This window comes from Myotis myotis, unplaced genomic scaffold (genome assembly GCF_014108235.1).
Source record: "Myotis myotis isolate mMyoMyo1 unplaced genomic scaffold, mMyoMyo1.p scaffold_m19_p_8, whole genome shotgun sequence".
Lineage (NCBI taxonomy): Eukaryota > Metazoa > Chordata > Mammalia > Chiroptera > Vespertilionidae > Myotis > Myotis myotis.
This window is the reverse complement of record NW_023416390.1, coordinates 84,398,699-84,415,046: the sequence shown is the minus strand read 5'-3', so window position 1 is coordinate 84,415,046 and position 16,348 is coordinate 84,398,699. Positions and strand designations below refer to the sequence as shown.

At 58.6% G+C, this 16,348-nt stretch overlaps 1 protein-coding gene across 1 annotated transcript; it reads left to right on the top strand.

Annotated features, from left to right (window-relative positions):
• Positions 1-10,602: 10,602 nt before the first annotated feature.
• On the top strand, positions 10,603-15,682 carry EN1 (engrailed homeobox 1). The gene is made up of 2 exons (XM_036320189.1): positions 10,603-11,485; positions 14,488-15,682. Exons 1-2 carry the CDS (start codon positions 10,603-10,605, stop codon positions 14,802-14,804), a joined length of 1,200 nt encoding a protein of 399 aa, XP_036176082.1. The 3' UTR covers positions 14,805-15,682.
• Positions 15,683-16,348: the final 666 nt, after the last annotated feature.

The following is a 16,348-nucleotide window of genomic DNA, read 5'->3' as shown; positions in this document are numbered from 1 at the left end:
GGGGTGCAGGGCTCCCCAGACGGACCCGTGGCCACTGAGAGAACACAGCCTGACTTGGGCGACTGGGGGCACGGATGTTAGAATGCCAGTCCTCCCTCCCAAAGTCCCCTGAGCCACTGGTCTCCCTGCCACCTCCAGAGCTGGGCACCCCTGGGGCTCTTCATTTCCCACCTGCCAGGGGCATGCCCTGGGGTGAGGTTAAGACTCTCCTGCCTTGGTTTCCTCCTTTGTAATTTGGAGAGGAAGATATTACTCACCTCAGTGGGTTCCTATGAAGACTAAGGAGCTAAACCAGAAGAGCTTGGCTCAGAGCTGGCCCAGAGCAGGCACCAAGCACCCTGGGCAGCACACTTTGCCCTTCCCTCCACTTCTGGAGGAAGGGACTCCACCTAATCCCCCTCCCGCCCTCCTTCCTTTCCTGGCTCTGCTCTCCTCTCTTTCTCCCTCTCTACCTTCCCCCATCTCGTTTTCTCCCTAAACCTTCAGTGCCCCTCCGTAGACCCGGCAATATCCGAGTGAAATGTGAGAACTGTTTAAAATAAATCCGTTTGGCCTAACGGTTTGGCTCAGCGGATAGAGCATCGGCCTGCGGACTCAAGGGTCCCAGGTTCGATTCCAGTCAAGGGCATGTACCTTGGTTGCAGGCACATCCCCAGTAGGGGGCATGCAGGAGGCAGCTGATCGATGTTTCTTTCTCATCGATGTTTCTAACTCTCTATCCCTCTTCCTTCCTCTCTGTAAAAAATCAATAAAATATATATTTTTAAAAAATAAAATAAATCTGTTTGTTTTCCTATGTTAGTCCCACCCCTGAGATTGGTCTGAGCTGCCCAAGTGGGAGCAGGCACTGTGCCCTGTGCTAGGCGGTTCCGTGTGGGTCAGCTCTCACAGCATCATGGGCCTTTGGCATCTTGAGCTGGATTCCTGACATTTGGGTTCCATGGTTGCCGGGGGAGTGGCGGGGGCAGCAGCGGTGAGAGGACACAGAGTCCCTGCGGCTCCTCAGTCAGACCAGGCGACAGTGTGAGACTGCTGCTTCTGCCCACAGTTCCCTCCCTGGGCTACAGTGGACCCCAATGTGCAAAACGGGCTGGGAGAGGCCTGAAGCTCCCCATGTCCTAGGCCAGCCTGGCTTAGCCGGGGCAGCTGGCCCCAAGGCTGACACAAGGAGGCCGGGGCACGGAACTCCAGCACCCATGGGTCTGTCTGAGGGACTGGGAATGAGACCAGGTCACAAACGGTGTGAGTCCCGAGGGGGTTGCTGAGAGCCGAGGCAGCAAACCCATGCAGGCCACAGTGGGATTCGACCTCATGGATGCTGGCAAAAGACTCAGAGCCACCAGGACTGCCCGGAGGTCAGGGCCACTGACCCCTCATGTCTTGGTTCGTGTTCAGATCAATGCTCACACGGACGAGAGAGCAGACCTCCGGACCCTTGATCATCCCATCTCTAAATGGAAACATGGCCCTGAATCCCTCTGGTTGTCAAGATTCTGAAGTTCAGAAATTCAGTCTGAGGTGCCAGAGCAATTCCTGGGGCTGCAGACGGAGGGGCGGAGAAACGTCCCCTTCATTTCCATTCCGAAAGCAAAGGGTCCTGGGTTCAAGGTGACAGCTTCCCCAGAGAGTTTCAATTCCCAGGGGAGGGAGGGGCGCTGGCTAGCTCCTGCGGGAGGAGGCCCCATCCAGCCCTGCACATCCACTGAGGAGTAGGAGTCCAGGAGAGCAGGCCTGTCTGCTGCTCATTTAACCACCCGCCCTCCCCGATCTGGGGCTCTGAAACCCACATGCCTAACTCGAGCTCCAGGCCTTTGGGAAAGCGCCATGGTGTGGAACTCCAGCTCTCTGGAGCTGTGCAAACCCCTGACTATCCGTCACAGGGCAAACAGCTCTTCGTGGATTTTTCCCTCAGGCGTTGGTCTTATGTGGGCAAAGGTATCCCAAGGAGGATGCCAGTCCCTCCCCTGCCAGGACAGCTGTCAAGACAGAGGCGGAATGTCCCCACTCCCCTCTCCCCACAGCCTGGCGGACCTTAGAGAACCAGGCAAGTACAGTTCTCCGATACACCGACAGGTGGCGCGTTTCTCACAGGAAAACACTGCCAGGATCCGCCGCGCCCAGGAGACCCCCACTCCCTGCCAGAACCGCTCGCCCAGAGTCCCTCTCCCGCAAAAAAAAGGGGGGGGGGCAAGAAGAGGCTCAGGCTGGGTACTGGATGGTTGGGGGAAAAGGACCCTAGAACTCTGATTCTTGCCCTCTGACTCAGAAGGGCCTCACACTCTATCTTTTAAGGGTCAATGAATATTGGGTTCAGAGAGCAGGGCTCTGCCGGTTTGGCCGGAAAAAACACCAGGCCCCACTGGAGTCACTCCTATGGGGCGCTATCCCCCCTCAACAAATATGTCCGCACACCCGCTCATTCACGCATGACGGAATGATGCCTTCTTCTGCCACCAACCCCAGCCCCCGTCCTATCCCCTATTTTTTTCTTTCATATATGGGGGGGGGGGAGAATAAGGGCCAGAGGGGTCTTTTTTCATTGCGATAGTTGTCTGCGACATGGGTTTCTTAATCTGCTCATCCCTTATTGTCTTCTGCTCTAATATCTGGCTGGAAGATCACGCCCCGGACCCTTTTGCACAACAGTTTTGGGCAGGCCTCCTGGCGGGCTGGAGAGGGAGTGCCTGGACCGGCTTCGGAGTCAGCATCCACCAGGCATCCACCACCCCACACTACCCCGTGAGAAGTGAGGCCAGCCTTCCCCGCTGACCTCCCCCCTGACTACCGTTCAGGCCTGGAAAGTTCTGAGGCGAATGGGGTGGGAGAAGAAGCAGCTAAGCCCTTGGGGCGGGGGGTGGGGGGAGGGGTGTCAGGAACCATGAAGCCTCCAGTGGAATCCAAGAGGAAGGATGGTCTCCCCACTTCTCCCAGGGCTTTCCCAACCCCTGGAGACCTCGCCTCAGCCCCTCCCACCCCAACACACACACTGACACACACACACACACACACACACACACACACACACAAGGAAGGGAGTGGATGTTACTTGGAGGTGCATGGGATGGGGTTGGGATCTGGGGGAGGAAACACCACCCCCTGAGTTCCCACCTGGGACTTGGGCCTGGTTTGGGGAGCCCTGAGGCCAGTGGGACCCTGACCCAGTCCTCTCTCTGGGTCCCAGTTGCCTCATCTGTGCAGTGGGCTTTTGGTCGATGGGTTCCCAAAGGTCCCTTTGATCTGGACCTGCCACTTGTTGCCCACCCTGCCCTCAGTCAGGGTTTAAGGCTTGAGGATTGCACAGGTGGAGAGCAGAAAACCAGTGGTGGTTTTCAATCAGGTTTGAACAACTGCCTCCTACACCCTTTCAGAATTCAGTGATGGGGGTGGGGGAGTGAGGACAGGGTGGGAGTGAGCCGTGGGTTTGGGGTAGAGCCCTCTGGTCGTAGCTACTTCTCACACCTCACTTCCAAAGTCTGGGTCAGAGGGAGCTGCTCTCAGGTTCCCAGCTGGGGACAGCCGCACCCACGGGGACTGTACACCGGTACCCCCGCCGGGAACCTCCACCAGCGCAGAGCCCAGGCACAACATTTGCACACTTGGGCACCGTGCAACGGCAGGAGAATGAGAGGGACACACACAAAAGGCACACGATCTTTCTGTGCGCTGTCCGGTACACACATGCCTGCGAACTCCCCTGGAGCTTCTCTCACTCAGTGCGGGTACAAACACCCGTGCGGGCGGCCGCTCACCAGTCTCCCACCGCGGTTTCTGCTTCTGCCGGAGCAGGCGGACAGGGCCGGGACGGGAGGCCCGGACCTTGCAGGGACTTCCTCATCCCACTGCACCCTCGCGGATCCGCTCCGAGGCAGAAGGAGGGTTGGGGGGAGGGACGCACTGGGGTTTTCGCCCCTCGAACTCTCACCACCGTGAGGTTGGTGAGACGCCCCTTGCCCCCGTGCCATCTCCACTCGGGACTAACTTTTCCCTCCCCGCCAGCCCTTCGCTGCGCCCACCACGCCTGGAACCCAGAGCTTTTCCTGCATCCTTCCCTGGAAGGGGGTCCGGAGGCTGCACCCCCGCGGACGAAAGGGGGGGGGGCGAGGTCTGGCTCCGGCTCTGGGGCCCGAGGAGAGGGAGGTGGCGGGCGCCTGCCGGAGCCGGAGCGCCGGGAGCTGGGAGAGCGGACGCGTGTTGGCTTTGCCCAGGTCGCGGGAGAGGCGCTCGGGCAGCCCTCGCTCTGCGGCCGGGGAAGGGCAGTCACCCTCGCGCCGGCAAAGGACGCGGTTTGGGAGCCGCAGGGGCGCTCCTCTGGCCAAGGACTTGGATACTGTGTCTTCTCCTCCTTTTCTAGAGTCATTGCTGTGTGTCCACAACTTAGTAGTTGGGTCCGGACCTCCTAGGGAGCCGGAATGAGCTGAGGGGGGAGCAGACCCGGAAGCCGCGCCCGCCCCTCCTCGTCGCTTGCACCGCGCACCCCGGGGCGCACGCACACGCGCTCGGAGGCCAGGCGGCGTGGACCCAGCCGCGGCCAGCCGGACCAGGCGGGAGCCGCCACCGGACAGGTGGGGACAGGGGTGTGCAGGGGCGCCTTCGGTCTGAGGACACCTGCCTCCGGGGACCTTCTGGGGAGGAGGAGGGGGCCAGAGAGGACGAAAAGCAAAATGAAGGAGAGAAGAAAATTCGAACGCAGACGCTGCATGTCCTCCGGGTTTGGGGGCTGGGTGTCGGGGGAGAATGAACGGGAGGCTTTCAGGTCCGTGCTTTGGGTGCGATGCAATTTAAGGGGAAAGCGGGTTGTTTGATTAAAGTGACGAAATGGATTTGGGAATGTGTGTGTGTCCTTGCTTGGCTTTTGGGAGCCGCGAGCTCTGACACCCTCCGCTTCAGGGGCCTGGCTCGCTGCGGGGTCAGCTCCAGGGGGGGTTCGCGGACGCAGAGAAGGTAACGCTCGGTGCCCTGCAGCCGAGGGACCTTGGGTCTCGCTCCCCTGCATCCCCAACAGCCCTAACGCGGCTCCTCGGGCGCCGGCTGCGAGGCAGCGACAGTCCGGGCGTGCGTCGCCGGTGTGACCGGCGGGCGGTCCGCAGGGCTCCGATATTAACCTGCCCCCCCCCCCCAGCCCTCTCGAATCCCGATCACCAGGTGTGATTTACAGAAATCACCGAAATGTTCCCCCGCTTTCCCATAGTCAAGAGGAAAAAGGACTAAATTATCTTCGCTTGTCCAGGCATTAGCGGAAAAATGAAAGAAAACGCCAAATTGTTTCTAGAACAAAAAAGATATGTGCTTCGAACTGCTCCCTCTCTGGGGCGAGGGTGTGTGTGTGTGTGTGGGGGGGGGGGGGGTTCGGGGAGGGAAGGACCCCAGAGAAGGCAGGATCTGGGAGCAGAAACCCAAATATTGCAACCCCAGAGGTGACAAGCTCCACTAGCAGGCTTTTTTGGGGGGCTTTCTAGCAACCTGGATATTTATTTATAGGAGGATTTCATGTGAGCAGAATAAAAGAAGTCCTCCCTCCCTCCCCCACCCAAGTCTTCTGGGCCATCTACAAACAAAGCTGTCCTCAATTTCCAGAGTCATCAGAGTATTTTATTTTCCATGGTTTGCCTCCCACCGCCCCCCCCACCCCCCTAGGTTTCCCCCTTTCCCCACCACCCCAGTCTCCAAGCTCAGGCAGAATGGCTTAGGATCCCTAACCACTGCTCAACGAATCCCCTGCACCCAGCCACCCCCCACGTTACGATAGCCTACAAATGAAGACCGAAACCCCAGCGCTAATTGAATTAGTCTATTGAAAGGACTGTCAGGTATAATGACGTGGCTCGAGGCCTCACATTTCCCAAGGTCTATAGGCTTTGGGGACCTGCGATGTATAGTCTGACCTTCCGCCTCATAATAATACCGCGGCACTTGTAGTAGAAATCTCCTCGCATTCACTCCCAACAAAACCGCTGGTCACCCAGTCCCCGCAGGAAGGCTGCGCGCTATTGTGTTGCGACAACTTATTCATGTCCCGCACCACCGAGGCCCCACCGCCATCTGATCTACACTCGAAATGCGATTACCACCGTGTGCATGCACACGCTCGCACTCTCGGCCCTTCGCGCACACGCATGCAGAGGCTGCGAGGTGTTTTCACAATGCCCCTCCTCACACCCAACCTCAGAAGAGAGGTGGGAGCAGGCAGGACCAGGACATTCGTCTCTGCCTAAACGAAATCCAAAAGTATGTGGCAATGCAGGCTGGTGGCCGATTTCTCCTTTCCAAGCAGCACACACCGAAACTCTTAGCAAGCACAGTGCTCTGCACCCAGCTGCGGGGGGAAGACTCGGTGTACACACTGATGTCTACATAGACCAGCCAGCCTTCTGCCAGGCACACAAATACACACAAAGAATGCTTCTACAGACCCTTACCTCTCTGTGGTCCCCACATATAGAGCAAAAGAAACAAATGCAGGCTCTGGCCCCCCACGGCTGCAGGCCATTCTAGACATTGGTAAGTGGTTTTGGCAAGATTGGGCAAGGGCTGAAACAAAGGTGCCATTTCTCAGCCTTCACCTTGAGAAGCATTCACCCATCTTCCTACTGCATGATCCCCAAACTTCTCGGTGCCCTCAAACATCCAAACACACGCTCCCGGTCTGGTTGGCCAGGTGCCTCTTCCGTGCCTCTTTCGTGGAAGCCCCTGGGTAGGCGCAGAGAATGGAGGAAGTCTGAGAATGGGAGAGACTTGTGGTCTCTTCTTGTCCTGCTTACCTCACCCCCCACTACTGAAAGCCCCTTTGGGACCCGTGGGCCTTCAAATGAAGAAAGAAATCATAGGCGGTGTTTGGGGGGTTTTTTGCCCCCCTTTGGCATTTAAAATAAAACAAAATCGTTTTCTTCATTGTCATTCTCCACTTTTATGTGGGCTGGGTATGGAAGTGGAACTTGGGGACAATCAATTTATTGCAGAGACATGGCTATAGGTCAGTGGCCGTCTGTGGGGCTCTTGCTCCAGGGGAACTGCACAGCCCAGAACTTCAAGGCAATAGAAATGGGCACTGGGTGTCCCCAAACTCCCATGCCTTTATCCCCAGACCAGAGGGCTTCTGGAAAAAGGGGCTCCATTCCATTCCTGGTAGATCACCCCACTGCTTCCGGTCAGCCCACCTCCCTGCCACCCCCACCTGGGCAGCTATCAAATTGGAAGAAGTTCCTTAATTTCCAAAGACAGAAACGGTACCCCTAAAAGAACTGCGCACACACCGCTCCACACACACCCAGTCCCTTCACCCACATAGTTGTACACACAACTCCCCTGCTGGTACTTCCTCACCACAGGCTAGTCTTGGGCTCCCTCCGACTCATCCGGGTCCCTCACACACCCATCTCGGCCAACCTCTGCTCACTTTGAGCACTCGCGCCTCACTCGGGCTTGCCAGGACACCAACCCCTGAACACCGAGTTCCAATAGTCTATTCATTCTCAGGCCTGAGAGAGGGCGTGGGCTCGGGTGGGGGTCGTGGAGGGCGGGTGGCGCTGGGTGCGGAGCATCCCGCGCGCAGGCCCGGCCTAGGGGAGGTGGGGGGACCAGCCAGCGCGCAGCGCACCTCCTAATCCAGCCGGAGCTCGTGGGCCGCGGGTGCATTTATCATCCCATTACTGTAACAAATCCGGGCTCCACTACATGAAAGGTAAAATGAATTACCGACGTTAAGCCGTCAATAAAGTCATTTCTGTAAATGGTGTCTCCAAAGGGCCGCCGCATTATTCAGCTGGCTTTATCAGCTGGCTGGAAATTACGTGGAGGAGCCGGGCGGCGCGGCGCGCGGGGCCGCTCACTTTGATTAAGCGTCTTGCCAGCGCGATGTGACAGAGCTTTTGACCAGGGTTTTATTCACAGGCCTGTGATGAACGCCAAGCTGATCAGGCGGAATGAAGAGTAATTAAAACCTATAAATTATCTTCCGCAGCCCTTCTCGAGGCGTCTCCTGCAGGCGAGATAAGGCGTCGAGACCCTATTTACGGCGCTGAAAGGGACCGCGGCGCACAAAAGCTACGCGGCTAAATAGGATATTGATAGTGTCCTAATTAGAATTTAATTAAGTACCCACGCTCGCTTGCGGGATAAAGATTTCAATTTTGCGAACTTAAATATAAATAAAATCCCAACCCCATTTCGGGGAGAAGGGGTGGGGGCACCGAGAGATTTCGGGGAGCCCTTGGGTGTAGAACTGAAGAGGACCCGAAGACCTCGCGGTGGGTTAGGGTGCGGCTAGGGAGGGTTGAGGGGAGCGGGGCTGGTCTGCTCAGCGCAGGGCTCGGAAAGTGGCTCTGGCCGCCTCGGGCCCCGGGGGCAGGTCTAGAAACTCCAGAGCCGGGTTACGAGGACCCTCGGCTGAGCGAAGGCAGTCCGCCCCGCCAGGCCCTCGGAGAAACTTCGGCTACTGCGCTGGCTCGGCTGGTTGTGTATTTCCCTCTTCTTTTCCTCCTAACCCCTGTGACTTCTGAGCAAGGGGGATTGTTTTGTATGTTCCCATTAGGCAATATCCCCCAAAAGATGCTTTTCTCCGCCATCCCAGTTGAGGATGGAGGTCAGGGCACCAGGTTCTCGGGAGATCCAAGATGACATCCCCACCAAGGCCTCAGCTGCCCGAGCCTGTTAGCCGCCACCCTCCAGAGCGGGTTTTATCACATACACAGTCGGACCCTCGTCTTCCCAACCCCCTCAGCCGACAAGTCCAGCCAGTGCCCAGCACCTCACATCCCCCTACTTTCCCACCCCCCAGCCCGGGAGATGGGAAAACAGAGAAGATGAGCCTAGCGGGCTGCGGGCGATCTCCGTGAGCTCGGGAGAAGCGGGACCCCGCCATCCCCCAAAGAAGAACACGGGGCTAGTGCCAGAGGCCTCCAGGGAGTGGGGAGTAACCTCAGGAAATCTGGGCAACTGGGGTGCACCGGCTGTCCACAGCGTCAGCTGGCGAGGGCAAATACCGGGGGGCAGTACTAGTATTTGTCTGATTTCACTTTGCAGGGAAATTTAACACGGAGGTTGACTTGGACCCAAAAGCCGGAGCCTTGGGCGCATCCGCACCCTGACTTGCTTGGCCCAGAGGCCTGGCCAGGGTAACTCTATGCTGACGGGAAGGCTTAGACTACGGCGGCCCGGGAAGGAATAGGCGCTGGCCCGCCGGCGGTGGGGCTCTCTCGCGCCCTCGGGGCCGGGCTTAATGGCGCCAGGACGCCTCCTGGGGCTTGCAGAAGGTCGGGACAAGGAAGGGCATGGGTGTGGATACCCCGGAAAGGACACCCAGTGCAACCGACTGGCATGGACTGCAAACCTACAAACAGACGGTTCTAGAGAGGCGCAGCTGGCCCCCCGGGTTTGCTATTTGTGAAAAATAAACTGCTTCTCTGAAAATATTCAACTCTAGGTCTATTTCACATCTCCGACCCTCCTGGTTTTACCCCTCCCTCTCACTACACACACGGACAATGACAACTTTCACCTTCATAACAGCAAGAAGAAAACGAGGAAATACAAGGCTGAGTTCCTTAAGCGTGTGAGTACAAAAGCGCAGAGGCCGCAGCCTCCTGACCCTGCACCCGGCGCGCACACACCCATAACCCTGCATTTTTCCAACAAGTTGTTTACAGAGTTACTTCTCTATTTGCCTACCCCGAGATCTACCTCTCCTGGGTCTCCTTTGCCCCTTCTTAGGTCCTGGCCTGAATGGGGGGAGGGGCTGGGGTGTGGGTTGGGGAGGGCTGGCCGGAGGCCCCGGGCCCGCGCCGAGTCGCCCCCTCAGCGCCCGCAGCCGCCGCCCCCGGATTATTTATCCGCAAAGTCCCGCGCGCGCCCATTGGGCCGAGGCCCGGGTGTCAGCGCGAGTCCTGGCTCGCCATTGGCCCCGCACACGTGCGGCCCTGACTCACGTGCTTCCGGTTTGAAGGCAAAAAGTGTGCCTGGGTGATTTTTTTTTTAAGCGAGAGAGTTTGTGCAAAGATCCGAGCTGTCAGAGATTTGAAGAAAAAAAAAAAAAAAAGGCAGCCCGGCGCTGGCGGAGACGCGCTCTCCCTGCAAAAAAAGCAAAGGCGATTAAAGGCGCTGCCAGCCTCGCGCTCTGGGCACAGCTGAGCGTGACACTCGGGGAGTCAAACCCCTCACTACTGCCTAGGAAGATGGCTAGACTTTAAAGACTATTTTTTTTCCCTTTAAGAAAAAAAAAATCTTGGAGCTTTAAAATTTTTTTTCTTGCTTTCTTTTTTTCCTTTCTTGTCTTTTTTTTTTCTTTTTTGGCCGTGGCTTACTCCCCATTTAAAACCAGTCGTTTAATTTGGTTGCAGAAAGAAAAGAGAAATAGCCAAGTGTCTCCATATCTGGATGTCTACAAATTAGGGAGAGGTAGAGACAGCGAGATCATCTGCTCGGTAAGAGCGAGCGATCCAGGCCGGGCGCCTGGGCTTTTTCTCTCCTGCACCCGCCCTGTGCCTTCGCGGAGGCTTCTCAGGCCTCCTTCGTCCGCGCACCCCCACGGGCCGCTGGCAAAGTGGGGTGGGGAGCGAGACAGGGGGGGCGGGGGCCGGCGCGGCGGCCGGGGCGGCGGGGCGGCCGAGTATGGAAGAACAGCAGCCGGAACCTAAAAGTCAGCGCGACTCGGGCCTCAGCGCGTCGGCGGTGGCGGCGGCCCCGGGCAGCCTCAGCCTGAGCCTCAGCCCCGGCGCCAGCGGCAGCAGCGGCAGCGATGGAGACAGCGTGCCGGTATCCCCGCAGCCCGCGCCCCCCTCGCCGCCCACGGCGCCCTGCTTGCCGCCCCTGGCCCACCACCCGCACCTCCCCTCGCACCCCCCGCCCCCGCCGCCGCCGCTGCCGCCGCCGCCGCATCTCGTGGCGCCTGCTCACCAGCCGCAGCCCGCGGCCCAGCTGCACCGCACCACCAACTTTTTCATCGACAACATCCTGAGGCCGGACTTCGGCTGCAAAAAGGAGCAGTCGCCGCAGCAGCTCCTGGTGGCGGCCGCGGCCGGAGGAGGCGCAGGAGGAGGCCGGGTGGAGCGTGACAGAGGCCAGACCGGCTCAGGTAGAGACCCTGTCCACCCGCTGGGCACGCGGGCACCAGGCGCCGCCTCGCTCCTCTGTTCCCCGGACGCAAACTGTGGCCCACCCGACGGCTCCCCGTCAGTCGCTGCCGGAGGCACGGGTGCGTCCAAGGCTGGGAACCCAGCAGCTGCGGCGGCGGCGGCGGCGGCGGCAGCGGCCGTGGCGGCGGCGGCGGCGGCGGCAGCAGCAACAGCCAAGCCTTCAGACAGCGGCGGCGGCAGTGGCGGCGGCGTGGGGAGCCCCGGTGCGCAGGGTGCCAAGTACCCGGAGCACGGCAACCCAGCCATCCTGCTTATGGGCGCAGCCAACGGTGGGCCCGTGGTCAAAACGGACTCGCAGCAGCCTCTCGTGTGGCCCGCTTGGGTCTACTGCACACGCTACTCCGATCGTCCGTCCTCCGGTGAGTACCCAGCCCCGGGCTGCGCCTTGCCTTCCAGCCCCGCGGATGCACCAGGACTCTTAACCGCGGCGCTGGGGAGAGCAATCCCGGCCTCGGTCGCTCTCCTCTCTCACGCCTGCTGCCTGTTTCTCAGCTCTGGTCCCAGGCACAACCGAGTGTGCACCCAGTTTTGCGCTCCTGGCTTTTGCGGAGGCTACAGCACTGGAAGCTCGAGTCTCCATCCTTCGATTTTGAACTCCGAGCCTCTGGGGTCTTCTTTGTGTTTTGCCTTTATTATTATTATCAGGAAAGACACAGTCAGTCATTGATTTTCCTTCCAGAAAAAGAGGTATTTAGAGCCGGCGGGAAGGTGGGCCTAATGATTGGGGTCTGCAATCCCGCCAGCGTGGTCCTGCAGAGGCTGAAATCCAGCAAGGCTTTGACCAGAGAAATAACCTTCCCCTGGGTGTTCTTACAGACACAAACACCATCGTGATGGTGTCTGCGTAGCGTGCATTTACATAGGGACAGATTTGAGGACGCACAGGGAAAGAGAAAAGCGTCTGATCGCTGTCCTTCTTCCCCAGGCCGGTAGCAAAGAGAATCCAACCCGGGTGGGTAGAAGCCAGGGAACGGCCGTAGACAAAACGGCGCGTGACGAGAGCCACTGGCTCCCGGTTCCCCGGAGCTGATGATGACCTACAGACAGTGGGAGAGGGGAGGACAGGTCAGGCTCAGTCCAGAAAGCCAGGCGGAGGACTTAGAGGCGGCCTCCACAGCTTCTCCGCGTCGTCGGCTTGCACATCTTCCTTGCTTAACTCCTTCCTATCAACTCCTTCCTACCGCACAGCACATCTGCCGGTTAGCAGACTTCCGCCAGCCTAGCCCCTGCACTTTTTATTTTTTTTTTACTTTCCTCTGGCCCCTTTTCCTAGTATACCTTGCGCTTGGAGGATCCAAGGCCAAGATCTGTCCTAGGAGAGGAGACTGCGGCCAATAGGCCCAGGAGAGGAAGCTAAGGCCGGCCTGCCTCTCTGGCTCTCGTAGCCCGCATGGCCGGCAGGGGCTCTGGCCTGGGATTGGGTTGGGGCACCCGGCCCGGCAGGAGGCTGGGCAAAGCATAGCCATACACCGCTCTACTCCCGCTGCAATGGCCAGTGCTGGCCAAGCGCGGATCGATGCGTGCTATCAGCCCCTGCCATCTCAGCCCGGTTATTGACACGTCGGGCTCCCTGAACCTCCGAAAAGCTGCTTTGATTGACTCGCCTGATGGATAGAGTGATTGAGCTGTCAGGCCCTACAGCTCAGGCTGGCCAAAAGGCTACGATTTTATTACAAGTGTCTGTGCCTCTGCACACACACACGCACACACACAGGCACACACTACACTAACAACGTCCTGGACACACAACACAGTGTGGCCTTTCTGGGATGCCCACATTTCCTGGGCCATCCCTGCCTGCTCCGAGAATTACTAATCTAAATCAAGGCCTTCCTCCTGCCTGGCCTGCCTCCCATTCCTCTCTCACCCTGCTGGGTAGTGGGCCTCGTCTTTGTTCTTGGCCTCAGTCCCTCTTAGGGGACGAGGAGGCAGGGTACTGGCTCCTGCTCCTGCGTGGACAGTTGAGGGAGATGAACCTTAAGCCACTTGAGTCTCTGTGGTTGGCCAGGCCTAGACTCTTTTGTCACAGGGTAGCTGGCGACTCCAGGCCTTGGCCTGCCCAGGAGCCCGCTGCTGCTTATCCCTTTGTTGCTAGGTTTGGAGACACCGGTGAAGACCCTTCTTTCCAGACAGTTTTAGAGGTTAACAGGCCTGTCAGGGTCTTCACTGGGCTCAGTAAGCTCCCATAACCAAGACAGGGACCAGGCGGTAGATGCCAGCAGACTTGGGCATGGAGGCTGATGGACAGAGGTGCAGGTTCATGGGCTTCCTCGCTCCTCTCTCCAGGCTGAGTCCATGGCAGCCCTCTTCCCAGATCAGGTTTGGAGGGAGATGGATATGGCCTCCTTCCATATCCATCTCAGGGGCAAAGCACACGTTTTTTGTTGCGACTGCTCCCCTCTCTGTGTTCCTCTGCCCTTATTTTGCTCATACAGGGCGGCAGGAAGGATGTAGTCTCCTTGCAAATGGCATAGGTGGGCAAAGAAAGCAGATCTGATTTGTTTTTGTTATTCAGAAGTTTTCAATCCTGACACTGCAGCCGATGTGTTCAAAAGAGAAAAGGGGACGCTGTCCCTGCATCTGGGGAGGGCCCTCTCTTTCTTACCGGCACTATCCAAGGGGGCATGTGGGTAAGGCTGCTACTGAGTGAAGGCCTCATCTCCCTCTTTAGAGAAGGGAGAGATCTCCCTATACAGGCCTTCTTTAGGCCAAGGGGGGGAAGCGGAGAAAGGAAGAGTAGACAGAACAGACACTGAATACTTGGAAACCAGTTAAGCCTCTCACAGCCCTTGCCTATCTCCTTGTTTTCTGGGTAAATAACCACAGCAGATGGGGTCTTCTTGGAGGTGCGGGTGTAGTTGTGCTTCTTGAGGAGGGAGACTGACAATTCCCGCAGGGTAGTCCTGCCCTAGTGTCTTCACTGCCCCAGCCTTGAACCTCATTTTATTTCAGGGCTGAAAAGGCAGCAGGCCCCTGACCTCCAACTTTGGCCTGGACAGGATGGGGCTCCAAATCTCTCTCCATCTTGGAGTCTGTGATTTAAGCCTGTCATTAGGCTCTCCTGTTCTGAATTGGGGTGTGGGCTACACAGACAGCCTTGGCCAGTTTTCCTTGTGCCTTTCTGGCGCCGGAGAAAGGAACCAGGCGACCCCAGCGGCCCGCTGATGGATGCAGGGGTTAGCCGCTGCCGGGAGGGAGCCGGGGGCCAGGGGCGCGGCAGGGCCTCCGCTATCGCCGCGGAAGCGCGGGGGCGCGATCCCGCTCCACTCCGTTATTCTCACGGCTTCCTCTGCCCTCTCCCCCACCCCCCTCCCTTCTGCCCTCTGTCCCCACCCCCACCCGGCCCGGCCCGCCGCTGCAGGTCCGCGCACCAGGAAGCTGAAGAAGAAGAAGAACGAGAAGGAGGACAAGCGGCCTCGGACGGCGTTCACCGCCGAGCAGCTGCAGAGACTCAAGGCGGAGTTCCAGGCAAACCGCTACATCACGGAGCAGCGGCGGCAGACCCTGGCCCAGGAGCTCAGTCTCAACGAGTCCCAGATCAAGATCTGGTTCCAGAACAAGCGCGCCAAGATCAAGAAAGCCACCGGCATCAAGAACGGCCTGGCACTGCACCTCATGGCGCAGGGACTGTACAACCACTCCACCACCACGGTCCAGGACAAAGACGAGAGCGAGTAGCCGCCCAGGCTGGGGCCGCGCGGTCCGCCTTTGCGCCCGCGCCCGCCGGGCACCGCCGTGGCCGCCTCGCCAGCCCAGCTCCGGGGAGAAAGAATCTGCGCAAAAGAGAGAGGGAGCAACAGGGGAAAGAGAGAGGGCTCCCCAGAATGGAGAGTCACGCTCGAAGGCAACGATTTTAAAAAGGAAGAGAGACTCGGACAGGTGCTATCGAAAAATAAGATCTATTCTCTATAAACAGTATAAGGGACGTAACTGCAAACTCCTTAAAGCTCTATCTAGCCAAACCGCTCACGACCTTGTATATATTTAATTTCAGGTAAGGAAAAGAAAGATGTGTAGCGATCTCTATTTGCTGGACTTTTTATTAATCTCCTTTATTATTATTGTTATAATTATTATAATAATTATTATTTTATCCCCCACCTCCACCCCCCGAGCTGCCCCGGCCCAGTTTCGTTTTCGTTGCCTTTTTCTTTTGATGTTATCGCTTCTCCGGTGCCTCCCGCCCCGCATCGCTGGCCCTCGTTTCTCTGGGACTTTTCTTTGTGTGCGTGAGAGTGTGTTCCCTCGCGTGTCTGCTCCTCGCTCTCCCCCGCCTCCCCAGCCCCTTTCTGTCGCTCTGTCTGTCCTGCCCCCCTTTCGTTTTCCGGAGACTTGTTGAGAAATACGACCCCACAGACTGCGAGACTGAACCGCCGCTACAAGCCAAAGATTTTATTATGTTCAGAAACCTGTAGTCTGAAATAAAGTGTACACTGTGCTCACGCGCGCCGGCGGCCCCCTCTTTTCGGTCTGGGGAAGGCGTGGGCGCGGGCGCAGGGCCTAGCGACCCCCGCGCCCTGCGCGCACAGTGCACCCAGCGCTCGTCGCACAACGAATGGGGCGGCCAGGGGGCAGCGGGGCGGCAGCGGGGCGGCGATCCGGGGACCGACTCGGGTCTGGAGAGTCTGGCCGGACTCGCCGGGTTTCCGATTGCGTTCAAAGGAGCCCGAAGGCCGGAAACTCCGAGCTGGGCTTCGGAAGCGCTGTCCGGCTGTCGGCTGTCGGGCTGCTCCTGCGCTGGGCCAGGGTCCCCACAGCAGCCTCCTCCTGTTCAACCTGCTTCTAGCTCCGGCCGGCACATTTCCTTTTCATGTTTGTTCTGGTGCGGGTTTTGCTCCAGGGTTCGAGGTTTTCTCCTCCATGAGCAGGCCTTTCCGGGGCAGGGCAAAGGCGAGGGGCTGCCTCCGGTCCTGGGCAGCCCACTAGTGCGAGGCGCTCGCCCGGCCTCTCGGCCGCCTGGGCTTCGCTGCCTTTCGTTTAGAGGAGGGATTCCTTCCACCCGGCAGCAGGGCGAGGGCCGCCTGGAGCCTCCTAGGGCTCAGCCCTCCTGTCCCGCAAACCGGGAGGAAGAGGCCTGGGTGCTGGGAAGCTATGCAAAGTAGCAGCCGCTGGGTCCTGCTGCTGGGGTTACAGGGCCCGGATCAAGGAGGATGTGGGCAAGGCCTGTCTCACCCCACCCCAAACCTGAGGAGGGTGGTGGAGGGGCGGCTTTTTCAGAATTC

Bases quoted from the DNA above. Each gene is read 5' to 3' on its own strand.
- EN1 (XM_036320189.1), top strand. From the start codon at position 10,603: ATGGAAGAACAGCAGCCGGAACCTAAAAGTCAGCGCGACTCGGGCCTC. The intron at 11,486-14,487 runs GTGAGTACCCAG...CCGCCGCTGCAG, and splicing joins CTCCGATCGTCCGTCCTCCG to GTCCGCGCACCAGGAAGCTG.